At 41.4% G+C, this 27,637-nt stretch overlaps 2 protein-coding genes across 2 annotated transcripts; both read left to right on the forward strand.

Annotated features, from left to right (window-relative positions):
- The first annotated feature begins 561 nt into the window (after positions 1-561).
- Positions 562-12,449, forward strand: Sfxn1-3 (Sideroflexin-1-3). The gene is made up of 5 exons (XM_065223205.1): positions 562-1,517; positions 10,292-10,640; positions 10,703-10,788; positions 11,509-11,636; positions 11,708-12,449. The coding sequence occupies exons 1-5, from the start codon at positions 1,360-1,362 to the stop codon at positions 11,950-11,952; spliced, it is 966 nt and encodes a 321-aa protein (XP_065079277.1). The 5' UTR covers positions 562-1,359; the 3' UTR covers positions 11,953-12,449.
- A 10,164-nt stretch (positions 12,450-22,613) lies between these two features.
- Bx42 (Puff-specific protein Bx42) lies at positions 22,614-24,639 on the forward strand. Its single transcript, XM_065223106.1, has 2 exons — positions 22,614-24,057; positions 24,122-24,639. The coding sequence occupies exons 1-2, from the start codon at positions 22,746-22,748 to the stop codon at positions 24,487-24,489; spliced, it is 1,680 nt and encodes a 559-aa protein (XP_065079178.1). The 5' UTR covers positions 22,614-22,745; the 3' UTR covers positions 24,490-24,639.
- Positions 24,640-27,637: the final 2,998 nt, after the last annotated feature.

The following is a 27,637-nucleotide window of genomic DNA, read 5'->3' on the forward strand; positions in this document are numbered from 1 at the left end:
ATTAATTTAAGGTACACTCTATGAAACATCAGTGACGTCATATTATTTTTTCCCCTGACTGATTCTGCCTGCAAATCACCCGTATATTTCACATACACCAGTTGAGCGAAAGAAGCAAACAAATTTTGTATTATCACATGTCCACTACCACCGGACCGGGGAAATAAAAGCAGCAACAGAGTTACATTTACAGCTACTATTCCCATACAACAAACACAGGCGTGGATAAAATAAACAAAAAGAAATGAACCCCACAAAAATATACTGACAAGGATGAATTCATTCACAGTCCAAGAGAAACGGAATAGAAGCACGCATACTCCAAACCGGCTTTTTCCTATTAATGTGAGGGTACAATTTAAGGGGAAGCTTCCCGATGTACCCCCATTCATGGATTTCTCCAGAATCTTGTTCGATCGGAATGGCCAGCTTTAATCAATACTACTTTTATCAAATCACACGAAAACAAATTCATCCCCAACAAACGACTGCCGACCCAGTACAGTCAGTCAAATTCCCGTCAAGGTTGAGTTGGTGTTGTGCATAAAACGTCTAAAACTCAGTGAAACGAAATCTCTCAACTGTTTCAACTCACAGACAGACAGACAGTCAATTGCCAGAACCCGGTCAAGTTTCGCGCGAAGTCTTATCACCGCTCATACGTGTCCGTATGCTCCACGGATGTACATAATACTCATCCTTCTGGACCATTGAATAATAGAGCTGAACTGATAATCTTTCGCACTTCACCGACCGACCGTCGGCCCGGGATCACCAATCGAAACGAACGAAGCTGCTGTCCAAATTAAAGCTCCATCTGATGTTATCAGCTGCTGCCTGCTAACCAATTCATCGTTGACGAGCTGCTTGCTCTTGGTTACCGGAGTGTGAAACTCATTGAAATCTCAACCTCGCGCAGTGATATTATAGCAACCAATCAGTCCGGGAGCAACCGCTCGGGATCCAACCTTGGGACCCTGAAAGTTACATAATCCGCTCTGAACGTGGTGTCCAGCAAAGTTCCACCCAGCGAAAAAAGGTGTGTTGGAAAAGTTCAAGCCTATCCTTACACGTATTATTCAAAGTGCAGTGCAGTGCAGTTTAGGTTTGTGGAGGAATATATAATTTAATAAGCACCTATATCGAATAAAAAAAAAGTATTGACTGCCGCAAGTGGAAAGGTCGAATTCATTATTTAGATTTTGTGGTGTTCATTCGATCCAGTAAACCCGAAATAGAAAATCACTATTCATTCAACAGTGTGTTCTAACATTTTTCAAAGTGTCATTTATAAAACTTCCAATCCAGTAGCCTGTTTGTGATTGCATTTATATTTAAACGGTGAAGAGAACAACAAACATGTCGTCACTACCTCGCGTCAACCTGGACGAACCGCGATACGACCAGAGTACCTACCTTAATCGAGCTAAGCATTTTCTGATTGTGACCAATCCGCTGAATGTGTTCGCCACCGAGGAGCAGCTGGACCGGGCGGCCCGGATCGTTAAGGATTATCGGTAAGTACGTGCGGTGAAGTCGTGGCAAAGAATTAAATATTGCCAATTCAGAGAAAAAAAAATGCATTTGGCGTCAGATTATCAGCTTTGATAGCATGCTGTGGCTTTCAGTTCTTGGTTGCTATTAAGAATTAACAAGATTATTCATAAGAACATGACTTACTGGGATTAGACTGATTAATGACTTTCGTTGTCGTTGGTTATTATTTTATCAAAGCATTAATGTATTATTTTTAAAAATCTATCAAATCACATTATTCTTTACTAAATTATGACTAAGATTATACAAAATTGTCCTAGTAAAATATTCAAATTAAATTTTCAAGGTGAAATCTTCCGATTCTTTTTAAACCGAGATAATAATAAGTGCAGGATTTTGGCAAAATGGATAAGTTTGATAGCTTAATATGTTATAAAGAACATTGAAATATTTTATAAGTTTAAGAATCTTTGATGCAGGGGATGTCAATCAATGACCACTCCTGTACCGGTTCTATGCTGGCAGATAAAGTGCATCGATTAGGAGTTGAAGCGGATCGCGTGTGCGGTAACGGCGCTACCATCTTCTGGGACATCTAGGGTGGCCGTGGTACACACTTTAGAAAAATTCATGTAAATTTAGGTGCTCTGAGGCTGACATATAAGAGCGTCAATTTTGACATAAAATTGAGTCGTAATAGACGTGAAACTGAGCTCAATCCAAGGGGTAAGACAGGTTTACTCTGAGTTGCTTTTTTGCAGCAAGTAACTCAATGTACCTCAATATTTTCTCTGCCTACTCCGTTTACTCATTTTAAGCATATACATCTTATATTAGACGTTGGTTTTGTTTTTTCTTTTTTTTTTCCTCTGTTCGGGACCTAACAGTACTGCCAGCAGTAGTTTGATCTATTGTAGTATATCCCGTGTCCTTAGTTTAGTGCATGTCGTATTACTCCATCACTATTGAGAAATGATGAAGTATTCGATTTTTTTTTACAGTTGTCATTCTTGCATATCGCAAGGATCCGACTCTAATTGAAAGGTCCCGCTATGTATACCCTTCGGAGTGTTGAAATACCCTCCAAAGGCGCGCCCCTTTGTCTGTCAAAATTGGATTCCTTAGCAACAAAATTAAGGAATGACACCGGTTATGACCATGCATCAGAACCCTAGTCTTAACCACTTCAAACTAGGGAACAACGAATGGAAAATTAGGAATCACATAGATGAAGACTAACTAACTCATTTTTTCCTTGTTTCAAGATCATCCGCGGTGGACAAAGCCGAGTCTTGTCACTGTCAACAAGGCATAACAAGTAACAAGGACTAAGATGTGTTCCTTGGATTACTGAAAAATCTTGTTCCCCTAGTTTGAAGTAGTCAGGACTAAGAATCGGTTATAGATCTTACATCCCGTAACGTATCACGAAAAGGTGATCTACCCACGTCGGTTTTGTTAGTAAATAAAGTAAACCCAAGTGTATTCTGAGCCTTTCGAATAACTGGAATATTATGGAAGAAGTGGAAGAACCTGTGCCGGTGCCTGCTTACTATCAATAACAACCCATACTTCCGACCAGGTTTAAGGGTTGTGCTTCCTCCTCAGCAACCAGTCCCAGTCGTCACTCCAAAAGGGTCATCTCTGATCAAAAAAGCTCTCCAATATTCTTCTAAAGATCTGAAATTACACCTATAATGCAGCGATCCCATCCTCTTCGATTTCTCCAGTCGTAACAGAAGTCCCATTGGAAAAGGCATCACCAGTTAATGTGGTAATAACTAACTCCGACCCCCTTTCGACTAACATTCCCGTTTGCACCATGGCAAACATAAAGTAGTGAGTAATATTTCAACCATGGCCCCTCCAACGGCACCCGCCGCCATAGTTTTCCGTATAGAAAATATCTTCCGGTGGGGCAACAACCAATTAACACCCAATTCCAGCTCCGAAGGCAATGCTACAAACCATTACCCCGTGGAATGTTCAGCCAGAGCTACTGCCGAAGCCTAAGAGGAGGATGACGATGAAGTAGCAGCTGTTTCCGGTGAGTGCGATCCTCGTTTAAACTTCATAACCCCCTTCAGGAAGACGAAGCACAAATCAAGCTGACAGATTCTCTTCGTCGACTTTCTCCTGGAGACTTCGGTCGACTGCCAGCAAAATCTCGGTGGTGTATAGCAAAAACGGGACAGAATCATGACCATCCGGAAGGCCCAGTAAAAGCACCAAAAGCGAGGATGGATGTCCCTCGTCAGCAGAACGGCATCGTGGTAATTCAGAGCTCGGTTCGCAGTTCCATCCAACGGCAGTTTATCAAGCGATGGGACGGGATTGCTTCGACAAGTATCGATTTTGAATATTTGGTCAGGCAGATCGGGTTTTTCTACCACATCAACCAGATAAGCATTCGACCGTCGTAAGTGTAAGGTTGGAACAGGTTCCTTTCACGTTCACGGTTGGTAAGGGTCGAACAAAGGTTATTAAACTGAGATGATTTAAGTCTCTCCGAGTTCCGCTTTTATTATTGTTTTATTTGACAGCAGCTTTTCGGCTTCGCATGAAGGTGCATCTTCAAATGTTGCTGTGATGCGAAAAGTGAGAAAGCAAATTACAGCGATCTTGCTCACTGAGCAATGTCAGTTACTCGAGGTGCCTCAAAAGCAACTCTGAAATTGCTCATGATTAGAGCAACCATACCAATGAGTAAATAAGGCACATTTACCAACCTCTACCATAACGCTACATGCGTACCGGGGGTTGCTATTCAGGTGGGGGAAATAGCAATCCGCACCTTGGGAAGTAGTGAGTTCATAAATTTAGCAACCCGGTAGCAACGCATCTGACGGTTGCTATTTTGAATAAACGTCAAAAGTTTGTTTTGCCGGTGTGGAAAACGGTAACTTAAATTATGACTGTGATAGCAACGACCGGTGTGGAGAGGAGTGATTAAGCCAAAATGGAAACGCTGTGCGTAAGTAAAATAGTGCCGCAAATGGCAACGACTGGTACGGTTGCTCTTAGTAGCTGGCTTGCCCCTTGGCTCAATCAAACGTACTTTTCATCGAGTACCGAACTTTTCAGTCTCGGAACACTTAATTTTACATGACATGTTTGTTTACGTCTCATCCTTTATGTCAAAGATGGATTCCGTCACGTGTAAAATTAGGTATTTCTTAAGTGTGTAGTCTATACGATTTTTATTCGGCCAAGGGTGCCACTCGCTTAGCAGTGCCCATCAGTGAACCAGTCAATAATACTTAGATGCTGTTCCTCTCCGAAACCGAAATTGCAAAACATATTGCAGCATAAACGGATATTGCAAAATATCGCCAATAATGCAGTCTGTTTTGCCTGTAGAAGCAGCTGTTGTGCTCATAGACGCTTAAAACACCACCCAGGAGGAGAACCAAACTAGTTTAGAATTAATTCAGCATGATTTCTAATCAATAAAATTGTTTGCTTAGTAGATTTTATGTTTTTTTTTTATTGTCATAAAAAATAGCAAACACACAAGCAGTATTAACAACAATCAATACGAAACTAACGATTTTAAATTGGCTCACCACTTTAGTAGCCTATTGGTCCCAAGCAAACGATTAACGTACCCTATTCTAGTTGAAATTCTATTACTACACTATGTTTGTTTTGATTCGCTATGAAAGTTTGACAGATAACATCAGGGGTGTGTGGATTCATGCAGAACATGCAGGGGTGAGTGAAATAGCTTGGGACTGCTTGGGACCGTTGTTCTGGTACTGAGTGAGCCAAAAATAATAATGATTTTCTTCGGGACCCAGTGGTCTTAGAGTTACCTCTATGGTATTAATGTCCCTTATGAGCAGGGGGAACGACACTTCAGGATTATCCCATTTTTACCCAAACCTCTCATATAATTTTCAACGTGCACAAAATTTCAATCCATCCTATCTATTCTTTCTATTCCCAACTTATCCCTTCTGCATGCACACAAATTGGCAAGCAAGCCGTGCAGTTTCTCGAAGTTTTCAGGTCGACCGCGAAGCACTCTGCCATACTCACTGTCAGTTTACAACACTCTCCACAACAAACACCACGTATGTCAGCTGACCATGCCGGTAAAAAATCGGTGCGAAAACTAAAAAAAGATGACGGACCATTCGTCTATAATCGGTATCGGGGGCAAAAAACATCAAGTGCATCACGGAGGAGACGGCAACGCACATCCATTTCCCGGACTCAAACCGATCGAATTCGACGGATAAGAGCCCGGGTCTCTGTGTGTTGTAGCATGGAAGTTACCGAACAGGCGCGAAGCAACTGTTGATTTCGTTCGAACTGCTGATTCTAGCCCCGGGAAAAGCCTTACCAATGAAACCCCCTACGACAAGCAGGTGGAAAAGGAATTCAGGTCGTTTTTTCCACTCGGCCCAAGTTTTACTCGTCTCTGCTGCTGGTCAAGGGTTCGGATAAGAAAGAGCTAATGGTGAAGTAAGACACCCACCGGGTGATGTATTTCTGTGCGACAATATTGCGGATCAAATTCCCATCCAAATACAGCTGGGAATATTAACTGGAACTTTGTAATCCATCGCCATCACCCGTTCATCCTACTGTGCAGTTTCGACCTTTTCGGTGCGGAACCGTTTTCTGCACTTGAGCTGTGAGCTTTGATTATTATAGTTGGGCGGTGTCCCGAGCGGTGTCCATTAATTCCGTTTCGCTAAAAATCAATATGTTTGACCCCCCCCCCCCCTTTGGAACAAAACGTTACACTGAAAATGACCCCCCTCTATTTATTACGCAACGCTCTATAAACCCCCCTCCCCCGCCTTTTCATTTAATTAATGTTTGATTTCGTTTTGTATTTTTTTATTTTTAGGTAATTAATTATATTATTAATATTCAAAACAAAAACGAAAGATCAGTGTACCAACGAGTACCTCCTTTTCAAAAGTTCAAGATAGCAAAAATCTCAATTTATAAAATTAAAACAGATCCATTTTGTAAAGCAAGATTTAGTGATGATAGCCTTCGTTGTCGTTGCCAAAAACGTCAAAAAAAGACCTGTATTTTCAAACTTTACATCAAGAAACGAAAAAAAAAACAAACTGTTCTCTTTTTTACGCAACGCAAGGCTTTACTACTCCTCCCCTATGTATAATTCGTAACGATATACAGTATGCAAAAAAAGTTTATCCACCCCCTACCAATTTACAATTTATTTTTGTTTTTCTGGTGAAAATCAGTTTAATTTTATGAGTGTTCCTCCATGATTTATCAATTTATGTTTATTTATCACATTGCCATTGAAAATACGGCGTTTATATCTTTTCTTGAGATTTCATGTGATAAATTATGAAAAATGGTGAAAAATTACGCAAAAAAATTTATCCACCCCCAAACGGATACTATGATTTAAGTGTGTTTTACAGAGTTTTAGTGTGTATTCTGCAACTTTATCGAATGTAAACATTGTGCCTATCTGTCATTTAGTGTTCTTGAAGTTTTCGTGTTAAAAATTTCAGTTTTGTGTTCAAAATTGGATGTTATTTTTTTCAAAATGCCCAAAAAAGACCAAATTTCGATCAGTATCCGAAATTTGATTATTGAACATCACAAAACTGGCAAAAGCTACCGTGATATTGCTGATATTGTCAAGCTTCACAAAGATACGGTCGCTAGAATTGTGCAGATGTGCAAAAAGCGTGGTTTTATCTCGCCAGCTAAGCGATCGGGGCGTCTTTCAAAGACAACTGACCGAATTGACAGAGCTATCGTGAAGAAGGCGGAGCTGGACCGGGGACTATCAGCTCCGAAAATTGCGAAACAGATTGAAAGTGAGTTTTCCATTCAACTGACATCACAATCCGTACGAAATCGTCTTCATAAGAAAAGTCTTAAGGGCAGAGTAGCTCTTAAGAAGCCATGGTTGTCCGCAATATATATCAAAAAAAGATTGAAGTGGGCCCAGGACCACTGTGATAAATAAACATAAATTGATAAATCATGGAGGAACACTTATAAAATTAAACTGATTTTCACATGAAAAACAAAAACAATTGTAAATTGGTAGGGGGGTGGATAAACTTTTTTTGCATACTGTAGGTGACTCCCTCTCCCCCTATAAGTGTTACGTAATTCATGGACGCTTCATTGCAGCAAATTTTTCTTCTTTTTACACCTATCCTCTTCGCGTTCAGACTCGTATCCCTCTGAAATTTTTTAACATCCCTCACATCACATCAATTGCCTGTTCTATTCCCATCTATTTTTTTCTATCCCTGCTCTATTTTCGTCAACACGACACACTCAAAAAAATCCCATCAATTATGTTTTTCCCCGAAAACCCCAAGTAATTACTAGACTGAAAAAATACATCCAAATGAGTGTCGTTCCCCCTGCTTATGAGTTTTATTCGACGAACCTTATAAAATTATTTAACTAAAATGATTTTCATAGCTCAATCTTAATAATACCAATACCATAGAGGTAACTCTAAGACCAGAAGGTCCCGAAGAAATGTGCTCAACTTTTTGACTCAGTGGTAATTCGTGGAAAATCCACGAGCCCCTCATTTTATCTGTCAAATTTCCATAGCGAATCAAAACAAACATAGTGTAGTACTAGAATTTCGAATAGAATGGGATACGTTAATCGATTTGCTTGGGACCAATAGGCTAGTCAAGTAGTGAGCCAATTTAAAATTGTTAGTTTCCACCGGTTGTTTCTAAGTATATTGACTGCCCAACAAACATTTAATGGCCAATAAGGTCCATCGAGTTGTAGAACAACAATCACATATGAATCACCATCGCAGTAGCCAGGAAATATATTTTTAATTTGGTCCTTTATCTCCTGTTCGTATGCAAAGCTCTCTGAACCTCTCCGGAGTCTTTTAACAGCCCTGATGTTCGCCGATCTTCTTTTAAACACTTTCGAGATCTTCAAAGTTCATTGAAGCCAGAGACGATGTTAAATAAGAGACGCGCGAAGACTGAAGCCAAAAGTTCCAATCGAACCGTCAAACGCGGTTAAAATCGAGCAATGTAAATAAACACGAGCGCTTCACGAAGAAAAGCGTGGGGAGTATTGAGATTGGAGTTGAATTTAATTGTTAAGGCTGGTTGGTTGGTTGGTTGGTTGCCTTTATTAAGGAGATTTTCAGCCAGACGCTGGTTAATTGTAGAGATTTAAATAATTATAATTAAGTTTGCTTATGAAAAGTTAAATTGGACAGGGAATATTATTATTATTCACCAGCTGTATTCTCGTTATGTTCTCACGAAATATTCGCTCGAGCACAACGAAATACATTTACACAGGCTCTGTAACAAAGATCAAGGCGTTTCCGGTGTAATATATCAAGATAGTAAAATTTGTGAAATACTTCAAAAGAGAGATTTCACTCATACATGATAGGAAGCAACAATCGCATATTGAATAATATTGTGCAACGCTCTGTAGAATATGCCCTACAATGTGTTATATTTGGTTTCACTCCGAGTTGTCTAAAATTGACCCTTAAAATACTTCTATTGAATAGCGATACTACCGATACGATTAAAAAAGTATTCATTTAACCGTGACGCTTACGTCAGTCGCTCAAATTAAAAGTCACTCGAAGTAACCACAAAATTGCGGGTTGCCAAACCTTGGAGAAAAATAACTTAGTTGGCCGTGCAACCAGATTTACTTTTATTCTCTCCGCGTGTCTCTTATATAATATCGTCTCTGATTGAAGCCATATGTAGTAGGGTGGTTCAAAATATCGATTTTGCTCCACCAAGCACATTCTACTCTAAATCAGGTCACAATAATTTTCCCAAAATTTGAGCTCATTTGGTTGCGATCTCATACTGAACTGACCCTTTGCAGTTTATGTGGGAATTACTATGGGAAAAGTGTTCTTTTTGTTCTTCTCATCCTAACCATTCGCCATAATAATTTACGTGTTAGCTTGCAAGCTACATATCTTTGCAAAAGACCACTTTTTGATTGAACGTTAGGATAATTAGCTATTCAGCTCTAAGTGAGCTCTAATTTTGGGAGAGTGATCAAGACCTGATTTAGAATCGATTGAGCTTTGTGGAGTTCAAGTTTTGTGAATTTACTCCCGGTTAGCCCAATAGTTTTGTGTGCTAGAAAAAAATCTACCTTCACGTATAGATTCAGTAAGCTCCATTTTATAAAATTAAAACCTTATTTTCAAAGGGCGGGGCAGAAATCCAATTTTGTAGAACCGGCAAACCAAATTTCCAACGAGGGGGGTATCACATCTGAATCGCAATTCTAGATGCTCAAAGAATCTCACACTAGCGAATCAATCTACGAAAAATCTTCTTTCATTTCTCGCATCTACTTGCATCGTTCATCATCTTTTTGCAGAAAAACTTCAGAATAGTCATCAATCATCACAACAAAACAAAATCTTTCCTGCATCGTAGACAGAGTCACCCCCCTCGATTTCCTATGAAAATACATACTTTTGTGTATTTAATCTCGTTTTTGAAGCTATCGTTAATCGAGCCCTGTAAGAGAGATAAGCGAGAGGTCGTATCTGCAGCCAATAGAACTGTCACGTAAAGTGCAGCCAATCGAGCAAAAGACCAGTCAGTGGATAGAAAACAATTCTGCTTTGATTGTAGTATTGCTATTAACCCAAAAATAGTACGACATTATTCCAATAAAATAATACCATCTTCGTTGTGATTATTACTATGGAAAAATCGTGTGGAAAAATATCGTCATGTTGCCATTTATTAAATTTATCTTAGCGATTCACTAACCCATCTTACCCCCTTCTCTTCCCCAGCGCCGGCAAACCGGTCAAGGACGTGACCTCGGTGGACGAACTATGGGCCGCCAAGTACCTGTACGACAGCGCATTCCACCCGGACACCGGCGAAAAGATGCTGCTGATTGGCCGCATGTCCGCCCAGGTCCCGATGAACATGACCATCACCGGGTGCATGATGACCTTCTACAAATCGACTCCGGCCGTCATCTTCTGGCAGTGGATCAATCAGTCGTTCAACGCCCTGGTCAACTATACGAACCGATCGGGCAAGTCTCCGATCAGCCAGGAACAGCTGCTGACCTCGTACTGCATGGCCACTGGTGGTGCCCTGGTGACGGCTCTGTCCCTCAACCGGCTCGTACGGGTGAGTTCATTCGACGTGATCGTTCAAGTTCAGCAGGATAATTAATATTCTCACAATTTTAGAATGCAGCACCACTTGTTGGACGTCTCGTTCCGCTGGCAGCCGTTGCCGCCGCGAATTGTATCAACATTCCGCTGATGCGTATGCAGTGAGTACCCAGATTTTATTTTTCGCGGAATTTAATCCCATATGGGCGCGTGTGGGCTCGTCTATACTGTCACGTGCTCATGCGGGGAATTATGCAAGCCATATGTGTGTGCGCAAAACAGTAGAAAATCATGCGCCATTTGTGACACACATTTAGTCGTGACGCGCTCGAGCGATGTGACTTTCTTGCTAGGGGCAGCAGCTGACGCGTTCTTGGAATTTTTTCTGCTCTGTCACCACAAAAACAAAAGGCAATAAACAGCAGGCGTTCAAAAATAGATCGGTTTGACATGTTCTGTCGTTTATAGCACATAACCGTCGAAGATTTGGACGGCTATGGGATTTAGCACTTTTTAGATTTTCTTCAAACCTGTTTGTATTGAAAATTATCACGAACTAATGGACTTCGATCCTGAGACCGTACCAACCCCTCCAGTTGCATCGTTATCAATAACGATTACGAACATCATCTCAGCTTGCAATCACCGAGTAAATATTCACCAATCAAGACTACAATCGCTTGACATGTGGCTCGTAAGCACCTATCCCCAGCTGTTGTTATCAGTGCACATAGTTCAGCCGAAGGCCATTTCTCGACTAAGCTGAGTTCAAGGGTATTCCGTGAATATTCGTATTTCAGATTAGATGTCTATTGTCGTGGCTTTGGTTTACAACCGAAGATTTTCATAATTTTGACCATGTTTTTTTTTGCAAATTCCAGAGAACTCCAAAATGGCGTCACCCTGATCGATGAGGATGGCAAGGAGCTGGGCCAATCGATGCGTGCCGCTAAGGAAGGCATCGCCGCCGTCACCTTCAGTCGAATTCTGATGGCTATGCCTGGCATGGGTCAGTTGTTCTTTCTGTTCCATACAACCAATTTCAACGAAACCACTTTAACTTTCCACTGATTTTCGCAGTCTTTACCCCGGTGCTGATGAATACCCTGGAGAAGCGTGGCTTCCTCAAGCGCTTACCGTGGGCCAACGCTCCCATCCAGACGCTGTTCTGCGGCTTCTGTCTGACGTTTGCCACTCCGCTGTGCTGTGCCCTGTTCAGTCAGAAGGCTTCCATCAAGGTCGACAGCCTGGAGGGGGATGTGCGTGAGAAGATTCGAAAGGAACGCCCGGAACTGCAGGTCGTCTACTACAACAAGGGACTGTAAGAAGCAGATCGGGAAAGGTAGCTGGACACTACAGGAAGTGTAGTTAGAATTTCATTTGAAACGTGCAGGGACAATAAGTGGTAGCTCGATACCACACCTACATACATCGTTTGATTGGGTTGCTGCGTTTCGATTTGCGTTTTAGTAATCTTAAGAGAAATAGTTTGATAGTTAAACTTCAATGTAATTGTTCCTCGGATTGCCACAGAGAGCCATCTAAGTCATTTCCAGCAATTCGACAGATTTCCCAGTAGACTGAGTTTATTGAGTCTTACATAGCACATGCAGAGGAAACAGGTTCCATTCCAAATACGTATGCATTACAACTCAACTTTTCAGAAAGACATATTTACAATAGTTTTGTAGGGAATGCGACAATAAACGGAGTAGTTTCCATCAACCATATTTTTGTCAGTTTCGTTATATTAAATGATGTGTCTGGAATCCGTGTCAGAAAATATGTGTAGCACAAATAAAGTGAAACGGCAAAGAGAATATCTGCGTGTAGTTTTTCATTCAGTCTAGTTCCACGCCAAATGACGAATCGGACAAAAAAACTGGACCTGCATAAAACTTTGTATAATTGTGTCCAATGATGGATCGCTCTTTTGGGACTTTTTAATATAGAATGCTTACGTTTAATCCAATTGAATTTTCAGTAATCCATCTTAAAATAGATAGTTTAGTGCTATTAATCTCCCTAGTGCAAAAACAGAGTGTGGATCTTCGGTGCAGAAATTGTGAATTTTGATAGGGAGATTAATAGCACTAAACTATCAATTTTAAGATGGATTAACTGACAATTCAATTGTATTGACCGTAAGCATTCTATATTAAAAAGTAATGAGAAAGTCCCAAAGAGTAATGAGATCCGTCCCTGATTGTGTGTTAACGGTAATGATTTCAAATTGTGGATCTTTGGTGTCTGTCATTTTTCCATAAATTGTAGCACGGAAACTTCTTCTTCTTTTTCTTCATTCCTTTATTTAACATCAGTCTGTGTTCCGCAATCTAACTACCCAACAAACAATTCTAGCTGCAGATCACTTATACATTTTTGCCAAAACATCAGCCTTATACCACACTTATACATTCCATACGACAAACCGCATAGGTCCTATAATAATGCATAAAAGGTATGTATGACCGCTTATACATTTCATTTGACACATGATCTTCATTAACTTTTTGCAACGCGTCTGCTTATTAGTTGACTTATACATTATATGAAAAATCAGCAATAGAAATTTGCCAAAAGATATAAGGAGATTTCTATCCGTGTATACAGGCACAAATTAGCTGCATAAGGAATTTTTTGTCGCTTTCGTTTTGATTTTGTTCAGCTGCATGTTGAATAATAATTGCACAATGTGTTCACCACAACTTTTATAAAACCCTTGTTTACACTGGTTTGGAGAACATATACAACAGCAACACAAAGGTGTTGTCTAACGTATTCAGTTAAACGTTTACCCAAAATCAATTTCTTGTTGAAGAAACGCTGCCATTGTGATTTTATTCAACTGCATGCTGAATAATAATTGTACAATTTGTTTATTACAACTTGTGTAAAACTCTTGTTTACACTGGTTTGGAGAACCTGTTCAACTACAGCATTATATGTATACGCGGTATAGGAGTAGAAGCAACTTTTATACAACGTTTATAGATACATATTTAAACTCAAGCTTTATTATTTTGGTGAAAGCTCTTATAGAACGTTTGTAGACACTTCTTGACAGCTGCTTTGAAATTTAGTAGAGAGTAAACCTGAGAGGCGTTTGTTCAACTCTTTTATGACTCCTAAATAATCACTATACAGCAACGGTGAAAAGCGTTTATAGCACTTTTTAATGACTCCTTCATAACCGTTGTGTAAGTACTCACAATATTCACAGATTAAAATTAGTTTAACAATTGTTGTGGTACGCCAAAATAATTGCTTGTACAGTTTTTATTAATTTAATTTATTTGTGCACATTGAAAAAATATGTAATTATGCCATAATTCACATTCTGTGATCATGGAGGAAGTAGTAACAAGCATCTGTTTAATCTTTGATTGATATTCTTTCAATTAATCTCTCTAATCATTAATTGAGAGAATTTATCTAGAAATGTTATCGTTGATTATATGATATATGTCTTAAATTAATGTTTGCATTTTTTTTTTTTTAATTCTTTATTAAAGAGATTTTTAGCCTTAGGCTAGTTCATCTCTAAGTTTGCATTTATTAATAACACATATATATAATTTACCTCTACTCCACCGAGGATTTCTCGAAGCAAGATTCGAACTCATGATCCCGGATTGCCAGTCGCTTCTGTTTCCATCTGCTCTATTCTTGAATACATATTTTGATCATATGAGAGAAGTATATGAAGCTCATCTTGAGTGACTTCTCTTGCAGTCGAATTATCATTGCCTTATGGTCATATAAACGTGCCTATCACTTGTGCTATTTTTAGCAACAAAATTGTGGTTGGTGGTTGGTCGAACGTAAACAATCATTTAAGAGTGCTCCAAGCAGCTTTTGAAGCTTTTAACCAAATGGCAATACAACTACATTCTTGTACAACTCTGGAAGCTATTATCCAACGTTTGATCAACTCAGGTGTTGTATAAGAGCTCCCAATGGTTTGTTTTGATGCGTTTATTCCACGTACTATATAGCTCTTGTCAATCGGTTTAACTAAGGTGCTATAAAAGTTATCGTAGGTCTTATAAAGCATATAGGTAAACCGAACGTAAACAATCATTTAAGAGTGCTCCAAGCAGCTTTTGAAGCGATTAACCAAAAAGGAAATACAACTACATTCTTGTACAACTCTGGAAGCTATTATTCAACGTTTGATCAACTCAGGTGTTTTATAAGAGCTCTCAATTGTTTGTTGGGAATCACCGATGGACATCGATTGCCATCCATTGGCGTTGACGGCACCGTTGAAAAACTTGCTCTTCCAGCAAATATAGACAGTTTCTTATGGGAATTTTCGGTCGAGTGAAAGGATAGTACAAACACAGACAAACAGACGTAACTCTTTGAAAAACTTGTTCTTGAAAACATAGTATCTCAAAACATATAACCTCAGTAACGACATCTCTCTGGCTTCTCGCGGAAAACAAGCTTGCTCGCTAACTCGTAAACAATATTGCATAAAAGTTCTATAGAATATATATAAACGTCAAAGTGTTCCGATGCCAGCGCTGCGGTGAGTAGTTCGCGAAACTGATAATATTCAAATCAACCGTTAAATGCATGAACGAAGATACACAATGAAGAGTTACGTCTGTTTGTCTGTGGTACAAAGTTCGCCATGTTTCACGGGGGGAGAGGTAGCTCATCGATTCTTCCGGTTCGCCTCCTAGCATCGTGCTATAAGGTACCAGGCGATAACCAGGGTAGTTGATCGATAGCTCGATGACGTCATTTCGTTGGCGTCTGCAATGGGAAATTCTCATAGCAGGCGTTGACGATCGGACGTTGTCGAGTTGTTGAATAGCAACTATCGTGGTAACTCACCGATTACCTGTCGATCTGCCAAATTTGGAAAGACGTCTGCATTGAATTGTCTCATATAATAATATTCCGCCCACTATATCACAAGAAATTGCGAGTAGCTGAGTGGAATGGAGATAAGTTAAGCATTGGGTACAGGACCAAGTCTCCCCTGGGTGGTGCCCAAAGATGAGCGCAATAGAATCATCAAGTTGCCATAACGCACGGAATGAGACTATTGCATGGCTGGGTAGTCAAAGTCTTCCATACGTTAGTCATTTCAGGTGGATTAGAACAGTTTTAGGTTTAGGGTGGGCGTTGGCCAGATTTGGATTTTTCAGATGTAATCCTGGATAGGACCCTGTCATTGAACGTCGCGTGAAAGTGGCTTATGAAGGCCTAAGTACTTTTTCATAGTTTTTAGTTTTCGGATTTGAAAGATCGTCGGTTACAGTGGCCTGCTTACTGAGCAGAAAAACGCGGTCCCAGGTCCTTACATATCAAAAAGATTTATGGTAAAATCGCTTGTGTATCGTGTATTTTGCGAAACTCGTTGTTGTCGTTGGTTCCGGGTTTGAATGGATACACAAATTTGAGCAACGGTATTATGTGATATGAGGGGCTCGGTGGCCTTAGAGCAACCGTTTTTGCTTACTGAGGAGAACATCATGAGTCTAATCTCAGGCCCATCCACATTCAAGATTCGTCAATCGTTTTATTTGTTAATATGACTACATGGTAATAACAGCAAATCGGTGATTAAAAAGGTACTCGTCTGCCAAGTGGCAAACGTTTTTGCTTACTGAGCAGAAGACCGTGGGTTTAGTCCCAAACTCCTTCGCGTTATATGATCGTTAGGACATCAATTCAGCTTATCGTTTACCAAAACGAACCCTGCTGCAAACCCAACCCTCTTATCCAACATCCCAGTGATTCCTCGTGAAAGTGCAGAGGTGTTCTCGGCTTCCATCAAAGCGAGTGTCATGTCAACACAATCCTTCCCATTCCTTTCTTGACCTGTGTTCGGGCGCGGCCGGCGCTGGTATTGCCTAATTTAATATCACTAGTTTTTACACATTGAGGATGATTGCTAGTCCCAAGCATCGTCTATTGGTTCTCTGTGTAATTACAGCTGATCTGGCAGTAACGGAGTAGCAACCGTGGGCGGTCAATCAAGCTCAAGCTCAAGCTCAAAGTTCGCCATGTTTCACGCACAGCCTGACGTTTGCTTATGGATTTTCTCAAAGGAGAAAAGAGCTACAGAGTCGCCGTCAACGCCAACGGCAATCGAATGTGCAGGAAGGCAGCTTCCACACCTGTGTAGGATATCGCATCCATTCAACACACATGGGTCGGGACCAACGGCTTTACTTCCCTTCCGAAGGAAGACGTGACCAGAGATTTTTATGCCTCAGACAAATCCCACCGGCTTCGGCCCGTATTGAACCCAGACCCATTAGGGTGAGAAAGCAGTCACGCTTACCACTACACCACCGGCGCCGGCTGAAAGGAAACTTCACACCTGATCGAAATAGACAAAGTTATAGAGATTAGTGACGTTCAACGCACGCACACTAATACCAAAGATGAATACTAAGAGAGATGTCCCATTTTTAATTACTCGATTAACATCTAATCGTTTTTTTTTTGTTCACTGTGTTGCCATTTTTCCACCAATGAGAGTGCAGCACATGTTTGAAACGATGGGTGATGATCCTCTGGAGAAGTTAATGCTTATATCGGCATGATATAACCGATTACAAATATTTTACTTTTCGGTTCGTTAATCGATTAATCAATTATTCGCCCATCACTAGATGAATGTGAAACGTCATTTCAAATTTAAGGACCGTACATAAATAATGATACAACTTGAAAGGCCCGGGACTAATCACAAATTACGTCCCCACGGTAACTGAAATAAACACGAGTGTTCACCGCGAGGTTCACCGGTTGCAATGAGCACTCATACATTTAGTTTTCACTGGAAATCCTATATATGAGTGCTCATTGCAAACCAGCCTATATTACATGATATAAGCCATAGTCTGTCCGGGGTATAACGCGGATCTATCGCCATATAAAGCTGTTTAATATTTTCCTCGGGCCAACCTCAAAATGTATGTTATTCGATCTGTCAAAATGAATTTGACAGCGGTTTGTTATGTATTTTCCTCGGATTTTCACTACCACAGTTTCACACAGCGCACCAATACAACCAGGCGTGAAAATCTCGAAAATTTCTATGGAAAAATATATAAAGTCGACAGTGACGCGATGATCGATTCTCTTCGTCAATTTTCTCTTTTGTTAATAACTCGCTTTGATTAACAATGCTCGGTGCGTTTGTTGTTGCTTTTGATTTGAACTCAAATATCTCAAAAATTAAATCTTCAATCTTCTAAACATGAATTTCTATCTGTCTGTCTGTCTGTCTGACCCTTATAGAATCGGAAACTACTAAACCGATTGGCGTGAAAATTTGTATGCAGGGGTTTTTGGGGCCGGAAAAGGTTCTTATGATGGTTTGAGACCACTCTCCCCTCTGAAGGGAGGAGAGGGGGGCTCCAATACAAATGAAACAGAAATGTTTGCATAACTCGAGAACTAATCAAGCAAATCGAACCAAATTTGGCATGTGGAGGACATATATAGGGGGTAGCTTCTTAGATAAGAGGGGGGGGGGGCTACGTACAATATAGCATGCTTTTTTTTTAAATCGGCGCATAAACTCAAGCTAAAATTGAATCCCGAGTAAGGCCGGGCACACTCAGCTAGTTTTTATAAAAAAAAAGCTCATGAAAAATGCAAAGTTTTGGAACATTTAAAACCACTTCTAGACTTTCATTTGGCAATTGAAAATTTACAAAAATCGTAGAACAAGAACTTCTGGTCAATTTTGTTAACTTTTTGCTAGAACGCTTTTTAACGTAATTTCTACAATAGGGTAAGTGAGCCAGCTATGGCACAATCCCTTATACACAATGGTTTTGGCCTTACCCATTTAAATTACATAGGCCATGATGGTTCATGCCATAACTAGTGCACTTCCGCTATTTGAGATCGTTTTCTGTTAAAAAAAAATATATAAAAGTAGAACTGTTTCGTTGGGAAGCTTCACCCAGTGTGCCACCAACGCCGCAGATGGGTTCGATTGTGGCTGAGACGAAGTGGACAGGAGTGTGACTTGTACTAATGTAGACTGATTGACGGACACAATAGTTGTTGATGTACAGTTCTATCTACTAGCTGGGGGGGACGTGCTGTCAAATCCAAGGGGGGGGGGGTGGAGGTGGCTGTCAAATACGAACAATCGTCGCCTACCTCGCATAACTGGTTCCAAACGGAAACAAGCCATAAGAAACCTACAGGGTTTGTTTACGTTTAGAACCAATTTCATACAAGAATGATCAGCTTCACCCCAGCAGGCCTGGGTTCAATCCCAGTCGGCGCCACCGGGATGTTCTGAGGCATAACATCTCTGATCACGCCTTCCTTCGGATGGGAAAATAAGCCGTTGGTCCCCGGTTCATGAGTTGATGGGTCGATAGGTAGGGTCCAGGTGTGGGAGCCAGTGCTGAGATTTGTCATTGTCATTGACAGACTTTTGCGCGATATTGACAAAATTGTTTTTCACATAGTCAATGATAGACTTGATCCTCAAAAAAATCTTTGTCAAAATCTCATTCATTTTTTCGTCAATGGCAAAGATTCACCTGGTAACAGAAAGGGTAATTTCTTGCATTCTGAGTCACATTATTGTTATCCAAGCTGTTCAGGACGTAGATGCTTGTTCACTTTAATGGCTCCATGTAATTGTTTTTCGCAAGCCATTTAATTTCATTTTAAATTTAGCTAATAAACAAATCAGCACATGTTCGTCACTGACAAAAATGCCACTGACAATTGACATGGTTTGCCTTGACGATGACTGTTAGCTCAAACGAGTGACCAAAGCAGAATTTTGAGTATCACCGTGTATTGTCGAAATTGTGCAGCACTGGTGGGAGCTGCCTTCCTGGCTAGTCGGTGTCGGGTCGAGCCTAACTCCGGCCCTGTTGTATTATATAATAAAGAACAGTAGAAACATGGAAACCCTGATAAAGTCAGGTGAGGTACGTGGGATTTCCGGAAAGGGAGAGAAGAGAGCGAACGTTGTGAGTACGAGGTTGTATTAGATGGTTCGAGAAAATAAAAAGTGATAAATCAGAAGTAACAACGCATGTTTAATAGGTTGAATACATCCGAAACTCTACAGTCGGTAGCATTGGTGCTCAGCACGGAAAACAAGATCGACGGAAAAAAACAAACCAAAGGAAAAAAAAAGAATGATCAGTAGGCTGATTTGACAGCACGTCCCACCCTAGGTCAAATCAGCCTACTGATCATTCTTGTATGAAATTGGTTCCAAACGTAAACAAACCGTGTAGGTTTCTTAAGGGTTGTTTACGTTTGTAACCAGTTAAGGGAGGTAGGCGACGATTATTCGTATTTGACTCGGCTCTGAACCATTTGCGAATTTTTTTTTACTTTTGGTTAAAATTTTACAGATGGAAAGTTATCAATTAACCCTGCTATCCGAGCTTGGTTATTTCTGACAGACAAGCAGTTAAATTTTGACAATCGTGGGTTGAAAACCGGTCGATCGACAGCACGGGGATTTTCGACCATAGAAGATAACTTTCGAAATGTAACTTTTAACCACGAGATAAATTTAACTCGACAAATGGTGACAGATTCTCTTCGTCGACTTTCTCTTTGTATCCCCACGGCCATTTTAAGATATTCCCAGGTATTTTCTGTGTGCTGATCGTTAAAAGATGCTTTTATATAGCATCTAATATAAAAAAAAACACAACAATATGTGGGTATGTGCTCATGTTATTAACGAAAGAGAAAGTCGACGAGGAGAATCGATCAATAGAGCTTTTTGACGTTTAATCGGCGCACACTACTGTACCATTTAAAGCGAACGAGTGCGAGCAAGAGGGAAACAGATTAGTGGGAAAAAAAACCGTCCATGTGTGCTAGATAGAGAAAGATGATTAAACGTCAAAAATGTCTATGTTACTTAGGACCTAATGCAATGATCAGCTTGAATCAACGAGGACAAATATTTTGTACACAGAGAAAAAAAAAACCCCTAAATTTAAGTTCTTTTTACTTAATATTGGGTAATTTTGAGTTTTGCATCCCACTCTCACTTTTTGTTGTTGTCAAAAACGGAACGAGACATTCGATTTTCTCATGACTATCGCGAGCTATCGTTCAATAAGCTACTAGTGAGTGTATGAGAATGAGATATTCTCAAATTTGAGTAAACTGAACTTAATTTTTGGTAGAAAATACTCACGAGTAAGTAATTATTTTTGCCATAGTCAAATGTAAACTACTATTAGCGGTTTACTGAAAATTAGCTTACACGGTAACCAGCGTAAACACATTAATGTGTAAAATTTCACACATTTCGTGAAAAAGGGGCCTACTCATAAAATGTGTAAACCCAGCAAACGTCAATAGAAGTTACACATTTTTCAAGAACGGTTCTTACAGCAAAATGTGTAAAAAGTAATCATTTCTAGAACTTAAATATAATGTGGTGTAGTGGTAAGCGTGACTTCCTCTAGCATGTCCAGTTTCTACCGTAGTTCCTCCGTTTTCCTATGCTGTTCTTCACTGAAAATTTAGCAAATGGCGTGCAGCAACAAAGCAGGATGCAGCAAAGTTTTTAAGTTTTTTTACCCATTAATGAGTATAAAAATACACATTTTTTGACTGGTGCTACACACCAAATATAAATCGCTGGAATTCAGCAAAATTTTGCTGATTTTGGACTTGATGACAGATCAGTAAACTTTCCAGCAAACTATTGCTGCTGAAACTTCCAGCAATTCGATTTCTGTCAAAATTACAAAATTTTACTGAATCTTCAGTAAACATTTTATTTTTTGCTGAAGCCGTAGCAGAAGATGAATTGACAGCGATTAACTGATTTTCCAGTAAATTTCTGGAAAATATTACAGAAACAACAGCAAATTAATTTTATTCTGTTTTTACTGATGGCACGTTTTAGTTGTATGTTACTTAATGATTTATTTCTTTTCTTCAATATACAACACTATAAAACACTTCGATAAATACAATTAAAGCACTATGGTTGGTGGTTTAAATTCGGTTCAGGCTGGCAGCAGTAGGTCACCTGGATTAATTACGTTAAAACCGCGTTGCATTTCGCCAGTAGTTATTGACGTCCTGAGCTCGTCAAGGATAAGCTCGTAGCTTTCAAAGCCCTTCGTGCTGTTTCTCCGTTCGCCGTGAAAATGGGAAAATGTCTTCCGATGCATAACGCGATAGAGCCACCGAGCAATAACGCCATTTGGTGAGATTGGGCAACTTTATACCCCGTTCACACTACAGCCTATATTACTTGATATAGAATTTCTTGATATCAAACGTCATACATATTATTTCCAGTGAAAACTAGATGTATGGATGCTGATATCAAGATAGGCTATATCACGTAATATAGGTTGTAGTGTGAACGGGGTATTAAGAATTGCTTGAAACTACAATAATAATGAAGAATAATGAAACGGTTTTCCAATTTTTAAAAGGAAACTATTTACCTTTGGATTTGTTTTGAGGTGTCAATGACAATTTTAATATGTGTAGGTAGCAGGTAGCATACACAGGATTTGCGCGACCTGTCATTTAAGTAGACAGGAAGTTCATCTTACTGATTATCAGCCAATTTGTTTGACTATTTTGCTGAAACTCAAAATTGAAATTTGGTGAGTACATTCTTAAAATGTGTATTTTTTCACACATTTTAGGATCGTCTACATATAGGACTAAGGAGCTGTAAAAAATGTGTATTTTTTTACTCATTTATGTGTTTACGCTGGGTACCGTGCATTGAACGGAACATGGGAGATGAGTGAAAAGAACTTAATTTTGGGTAATTTTTCGGTAACCAATTGATAATCGCTCGTGACGTCGGAAGCCGCTAGTCCGACTATCACACCTCGACCACTATAAACATCTGCCAGCCCTATTTTGGGCAACCAACTTTTGTCGGCATAACGGTGCGCGGAACCCGTTCGAAACGGACTCAGCTGTCAAAAGGTGTCAAACGAAACACACGAAACAGTCGACATTTTCTTTTCCTTTGCATCGCATACAAAGGGAAATTCTGCGTCTTCGCGATAAAAGTGAATAGTGTTTTCCCGTTTTCCTCGCATCCACCGAGTTCCGGTTCTGGTACCCCGTAGTGCGTGAAACCATCGGCGACACGATGTCGCTATCGAGTATTCTGCCCACCCCGTCCAATCCCATCTGGGATCGCGACGATGAACGTAAACATGTCGCCAAGGGGACTCCGTCGATGGGTGCTCTGGTCAGTGCCAAGATTGCAGCTCCGCCCTACGGACAGCGGAAGGGATGGGTTCCCCGTACGGAAGCCGACTTTGGCGATGGTGGTGCATTTCCCGAGATTCACGTAGCTCAGTATCCGCTGGCGATGGGTGCTCCAGGGAATGCACAAAAGAAATCGAATGCCCTGGCCGTGCAACTGGATCAGAATGGTAAGGTCAAGTACGATGTCATCGCTAGACAAGGCCACAGCAAGGACAAGATTGTCTATTCGAACATCAACCAGCTGCTGCCGGCGGAGGTTCTGGCAGAGGATGCCGAGGAATTGCAATTACCAGATCAGGAAGCGATTGATGAAATCACAGAAAATACCAGGAAGGCACTGGAGAAGCTGACCAATCAGAAAATTGTGTCCGCTATGCCAGTGAGGGCCGCGGAAAAGCAAGCTCCAGCGCAGTATATTCGGTATACACCCTCACAGCAAGGGGATGCATTCAATTCCGGAGCCAAGCAGCGGGTTATTCGAATGGTCGAAGCACAAGTTGATCCGATGGAGCCACCCCGTTTCAGGATCAATAAGAAAATTCCTCGGGGACCACCGTCGCCTCCGGCTCCGGTACTGCATTCACCAACGAGAAAGGTAACCGTGAAGGAGCAACGCGAATGGAAGGTTCCTCCGTGCATTTCCAACTGGAAAAACGCCAAGGGTTACACAATTCCACTGGACAAGCGTCTGGCTGCCGATGGCCGTGGACTGCAGCAGGTACACATCAATGAGAAGTTTGCGAAAATGGCAGAAGCATTGTACATTGCCGATCGGAAGGCTCGAGAAGCCGTCGAAGCCCGTGCCCAGTTGGAGAAGAAATTGGCCCAGAAGGAGAAGGAGAAGAAGGAAGACATGTTGCGGCAGATGGCTCAACGTGCCCGTGAGGAACGAGCCGGAATCCGTCACCCAGGGGAAGCTATTGGTGGCGGTGGTGGTGGTGGTGCTGCCGGCAGCGGTGATCCCGGAGCAGTTCCAGCGGATCTGCGTGAACGTGACGAGATCCGTGCCGAACGCCATCGGGAACGTGCTCGTGATCGGAATTTGGCTCGTGCTGCTCCGGATAAACGTTCGAAGCTGCAACGGGAACGGGAGCGGGATATCTCCGAACAGATCGCTCTGGGAATGCCAGCCAAATCGTCACTCGCCGGGGAGGCACAATTCGATCAGCGACTGTTTAATACTTCCAAAGGTAATGGGGAGGTGCTGAAAATTTTGATTTGGCTACATTTGATATTTTTGTTTTCTCATCGCAGGTATGGATTCTGGCTACGGAGATGATGAAGCTTACAACGTGTACGACAAACCGTGGCGTGAAGCCGGTACCTTGGGAACGCATCTTTACAGACCGAGCAAAGCGTTGGACAACGATGCCTACGGTGGCGATTTGGATCAGATTATGAGTACTCAGCGTTTCGTGCCGGATAAGGAGTTCAGCGGAACGGATCGTTCGGCTCAGGCCGCCCGCCAGGGACCGGTACAGTTCGAGAAGGAGGAAGATCCGTTCGGTTTGGATCAGTTCTTGAACATGGCCAAGAAGGCACCGAAGCGCAAGGAGGACGCCATGGCCGGTGGAAGCGGAAGTAGTAATCGCGATAAGGACCGCAAGAAGAGACGGGATTAAAAGGTGGTTATTTTGGTTTAATTTTTCCTCCATTCTTGGCTTGAATATTCGGCCTTGTTTGACTCAATGATCGATGTAAGTACTTTCCTGTGGGTAGGAAAACTTGGTTAAGACATTTATTTTATTGAACGTAGAACCCTTACAAAAATATGCGCGTTTGCTAAGTACAGATGTATCACCTCCCCGTTAGATGCGTCCACTTTGCTTTTACCCGAAAGCTAAAAAAAATGTCCAAAATTGTCATAACTCAGGAACTCAGCGATCAGTAAATTTGCCTATGCGAGCTACGGTTAACCTACGACGGGTACTAGCAGCACCCTAAAATGATAACCAACATCAACCGGTTGAAAGGTGAAATGCTAGCGCTTCAGCGGAGATTTTCCTACGCATTCATACGAATGAATGAAACACACGTGGCGGGAGAACCCATGTCAATATTCCAATTGGAGGAGAGGCGAAGGAAGACTACCGTCATTACGCAGCTGCAGACAGACAGAGCAGGACGCAACGGCAGCAGAGCCACGATGATGGTCTATTTCTCCACGGTGTACTCGAAGGAGCCAATAGAAGAGAATGAGAACAGTTTCGTCTGCGAGAGTGTTATCCTCCCAACGACCCATCGAATCTGGTCTGCAATAACAGATAGCGCACCACGAAAGTCCCCCAGCTGCGATGGTATTCCGAGAGATTTCTACCACAGCATGTTCGACGTCATCCACACAGTCCGTTCTTATCGTCCGATCTTGCTGCTCAACAGCTACAAGCTCTTCTCCCGCGCCACATCCTCAAAACCAGGCTCGAACAAGTGATGGGAGAGCACCACGTCTTGAGCGACGGGCAGAAATGCTCCAACTCAGACCTGAATATCTTTCAAGCCACTCTTGCTCTCAAGGACCGGATAGCCAATCTCCGCCACCACCGCCGTGCCGGGAAGCTAATCAGCTTTTTTTTTTATCTAGTTCGCTTATTTGTATCACGCAATCACGTTAGCTTTACGGAGCCGATAATTCATTGTTCTTTGTTTGTAACAAAATTCACTTAATTCTATGTTTAGTAGGAGTTGGGCCGAATACTCGCGGCTTACTCGAGGCTTATTGTTGTTTATTGTTGTTTTACATCAACAGGCTGGATGAAGCCCCAATGATTTTAACCTTATCAACTATGGTAAAAAAAAATACATTCAAGCATGGTCATAACATTAAAAAACGTATATCTTATAGTCAATATCTTAACTTCTGCCGGCGAAAAACAGAAGAAAACTTTCGACGAAGCGCATCACGGGAGAGATGAAAGTCGAAAACAGATGCAACTCTGTTGAATGTTCTCTGCAGTCCGCAAATCGCACCGTACGCTCCATAATTTGTGCGACGTAGAGGCAGTCTTAGCATAAGGTTATTACGAAGCGGTCGGGGTTGAACATTCTGGTCAATTTGCCTCAGGATAGCCTCACAATCTGTCCTTCCTTGTAGGATATCGGCCACGGTTAGGGCTCTGTTTGTGTCTCTTCTAGTCCGGAGAAGTTCTAGGTCGATAAGTTGACAACGGCTTTCGTAACTTGGTAATCGAAACGGATCGTTCCAAGGCAATCTACGCAACGCAAAACGAAGAAAGCGACGTTGAACAGATTCAATTCTCTCGGCACCGTTGTTGTAGTTTGGGTTCCAAACCGCTGAACAATACTCAAGCGTCGATCGAACAAGCGAACAATAGAGAGATTTTAGACAGTAGATATCAGTGAAGTTTTTAGCTATCCTAAAAATGAACCCTAAAGTTCTTGACGCCTTATCAACAACATATGCAATGTGTTGTTTGAATGAAAGCTGCGAATCCAAGATCACACCCAAGTCTTTCACCTGATTCACGCGTTCGATTGTCGAGCCAAGCAGGTCATAGCTAAATATTATCGGTTGTTGTTTTCGTGAGAACGTAATAGCGGAGCATTTGGCTGGGTTCACTACAATTCTGTTTAACCTGCACCAACTAGCGAATACATTCAGTTGACGTTGAAGAAAGTGACAGTCAGCAATGGAGCAGATTCGTAGGAAGATTTTGAGGTCATCTGCATATGATAACCGAGGAGCTTCGATGACCAGATGCACGTCGTTGAAGTACAGTATAAAAATGAACGGTCCCATGTGGCTTCCCTGAGGTATACCTGATGTGGTGAAGAAGCTAGCTGATCTGCAATCTCCTATGGCAACTTTTAGTTGCCGACCGGTAAGATATGATCAAAACCAACTCAGAAGATTACCGCATACACCGAGCCTGCCGAGTTTAGCAATCGCAATAGCATGGTTCAACTTGTCGAATGCTGCGGATAGGTCTGAATAAATAACGTCCGTTTGAACCCGATCCGACATGCTTTCGGTTATATACGATGTGAGACACAGCAGATTGGTAGTTGTAGAGCGGCTGACAGTAAACCCATGTTGATCAGCACTCAAATACTGCTTGCAATGGGACAGCAACGGTTCCATAATCACTAGCTCGAATAGCTTCGAAACGGCACTTAACGATGTAATTCCTCGATAATTATCCACAGCTCGTTTCCTTCCTTTTTTTTGTGGACGGGAAACATGTGCGCAAATTTCCAGCAAGATGGAAATATGCCACCTGAGATAGACATTCGGAACAGGCGAAGAAGCGGAATTAACAAGCTAGCAATATGTCTCTTCAAAAATACAGATGGAACTCCATCAGGTCCAGGATTGAAGGATGACTTGAGCAGAGTCGCGGCCTTAGAAATCATTTCTGCATTAACATCAATTGGACCCAGCGTTTGATCGTTTACTGGAACGTTCCTGGCAGCCAGGTTAATATGGTCGTCAGTTAGTGTCTCATTAGTGAATACACTGGCAAACTTTTCGGAAAAAAGGTGGCATATATCCTGAACAGTGGCAGCAACTTCTCCGTTGAATTCCATAGACGATGGGAGGCCGGATTCCCTGCGTTGCTCGTTCACGTAGTTCCAAAAGGATTTCGGGTGTAGCTTAAGTTTGTGCTGGATGCCTCGTTGGAAACTTGAAAAGCATTCACGACTGACTCGCTGGTACATGTGATTCAGCCTCACATAATGTAGTTTCAGAGGAAGCGTGCGATACTTCGTAAATCTTCTCAATGCTGTTCTCTTGATTGACTTCAACCTACT

This window comes from Ochlerotatus camptorhynchus, unplaced genomic scaffold, assembly GCF_037179485.1.
Source record: "Ochlerotatus camptorhynchus isolate MF236.1 unplaced genomic scaffold, CSIRO-AGI_Acam_v1.1 ptg000185l, whole genome shotgun sequence".
In the NCBI taxonomy this organism is placed as follows: Eukaryota; Metazoa; Arthropoda; class Insecta; order Diptera; family Culicidae; genus Ochlerotatus; species Ochlerotatus camptorhynchus.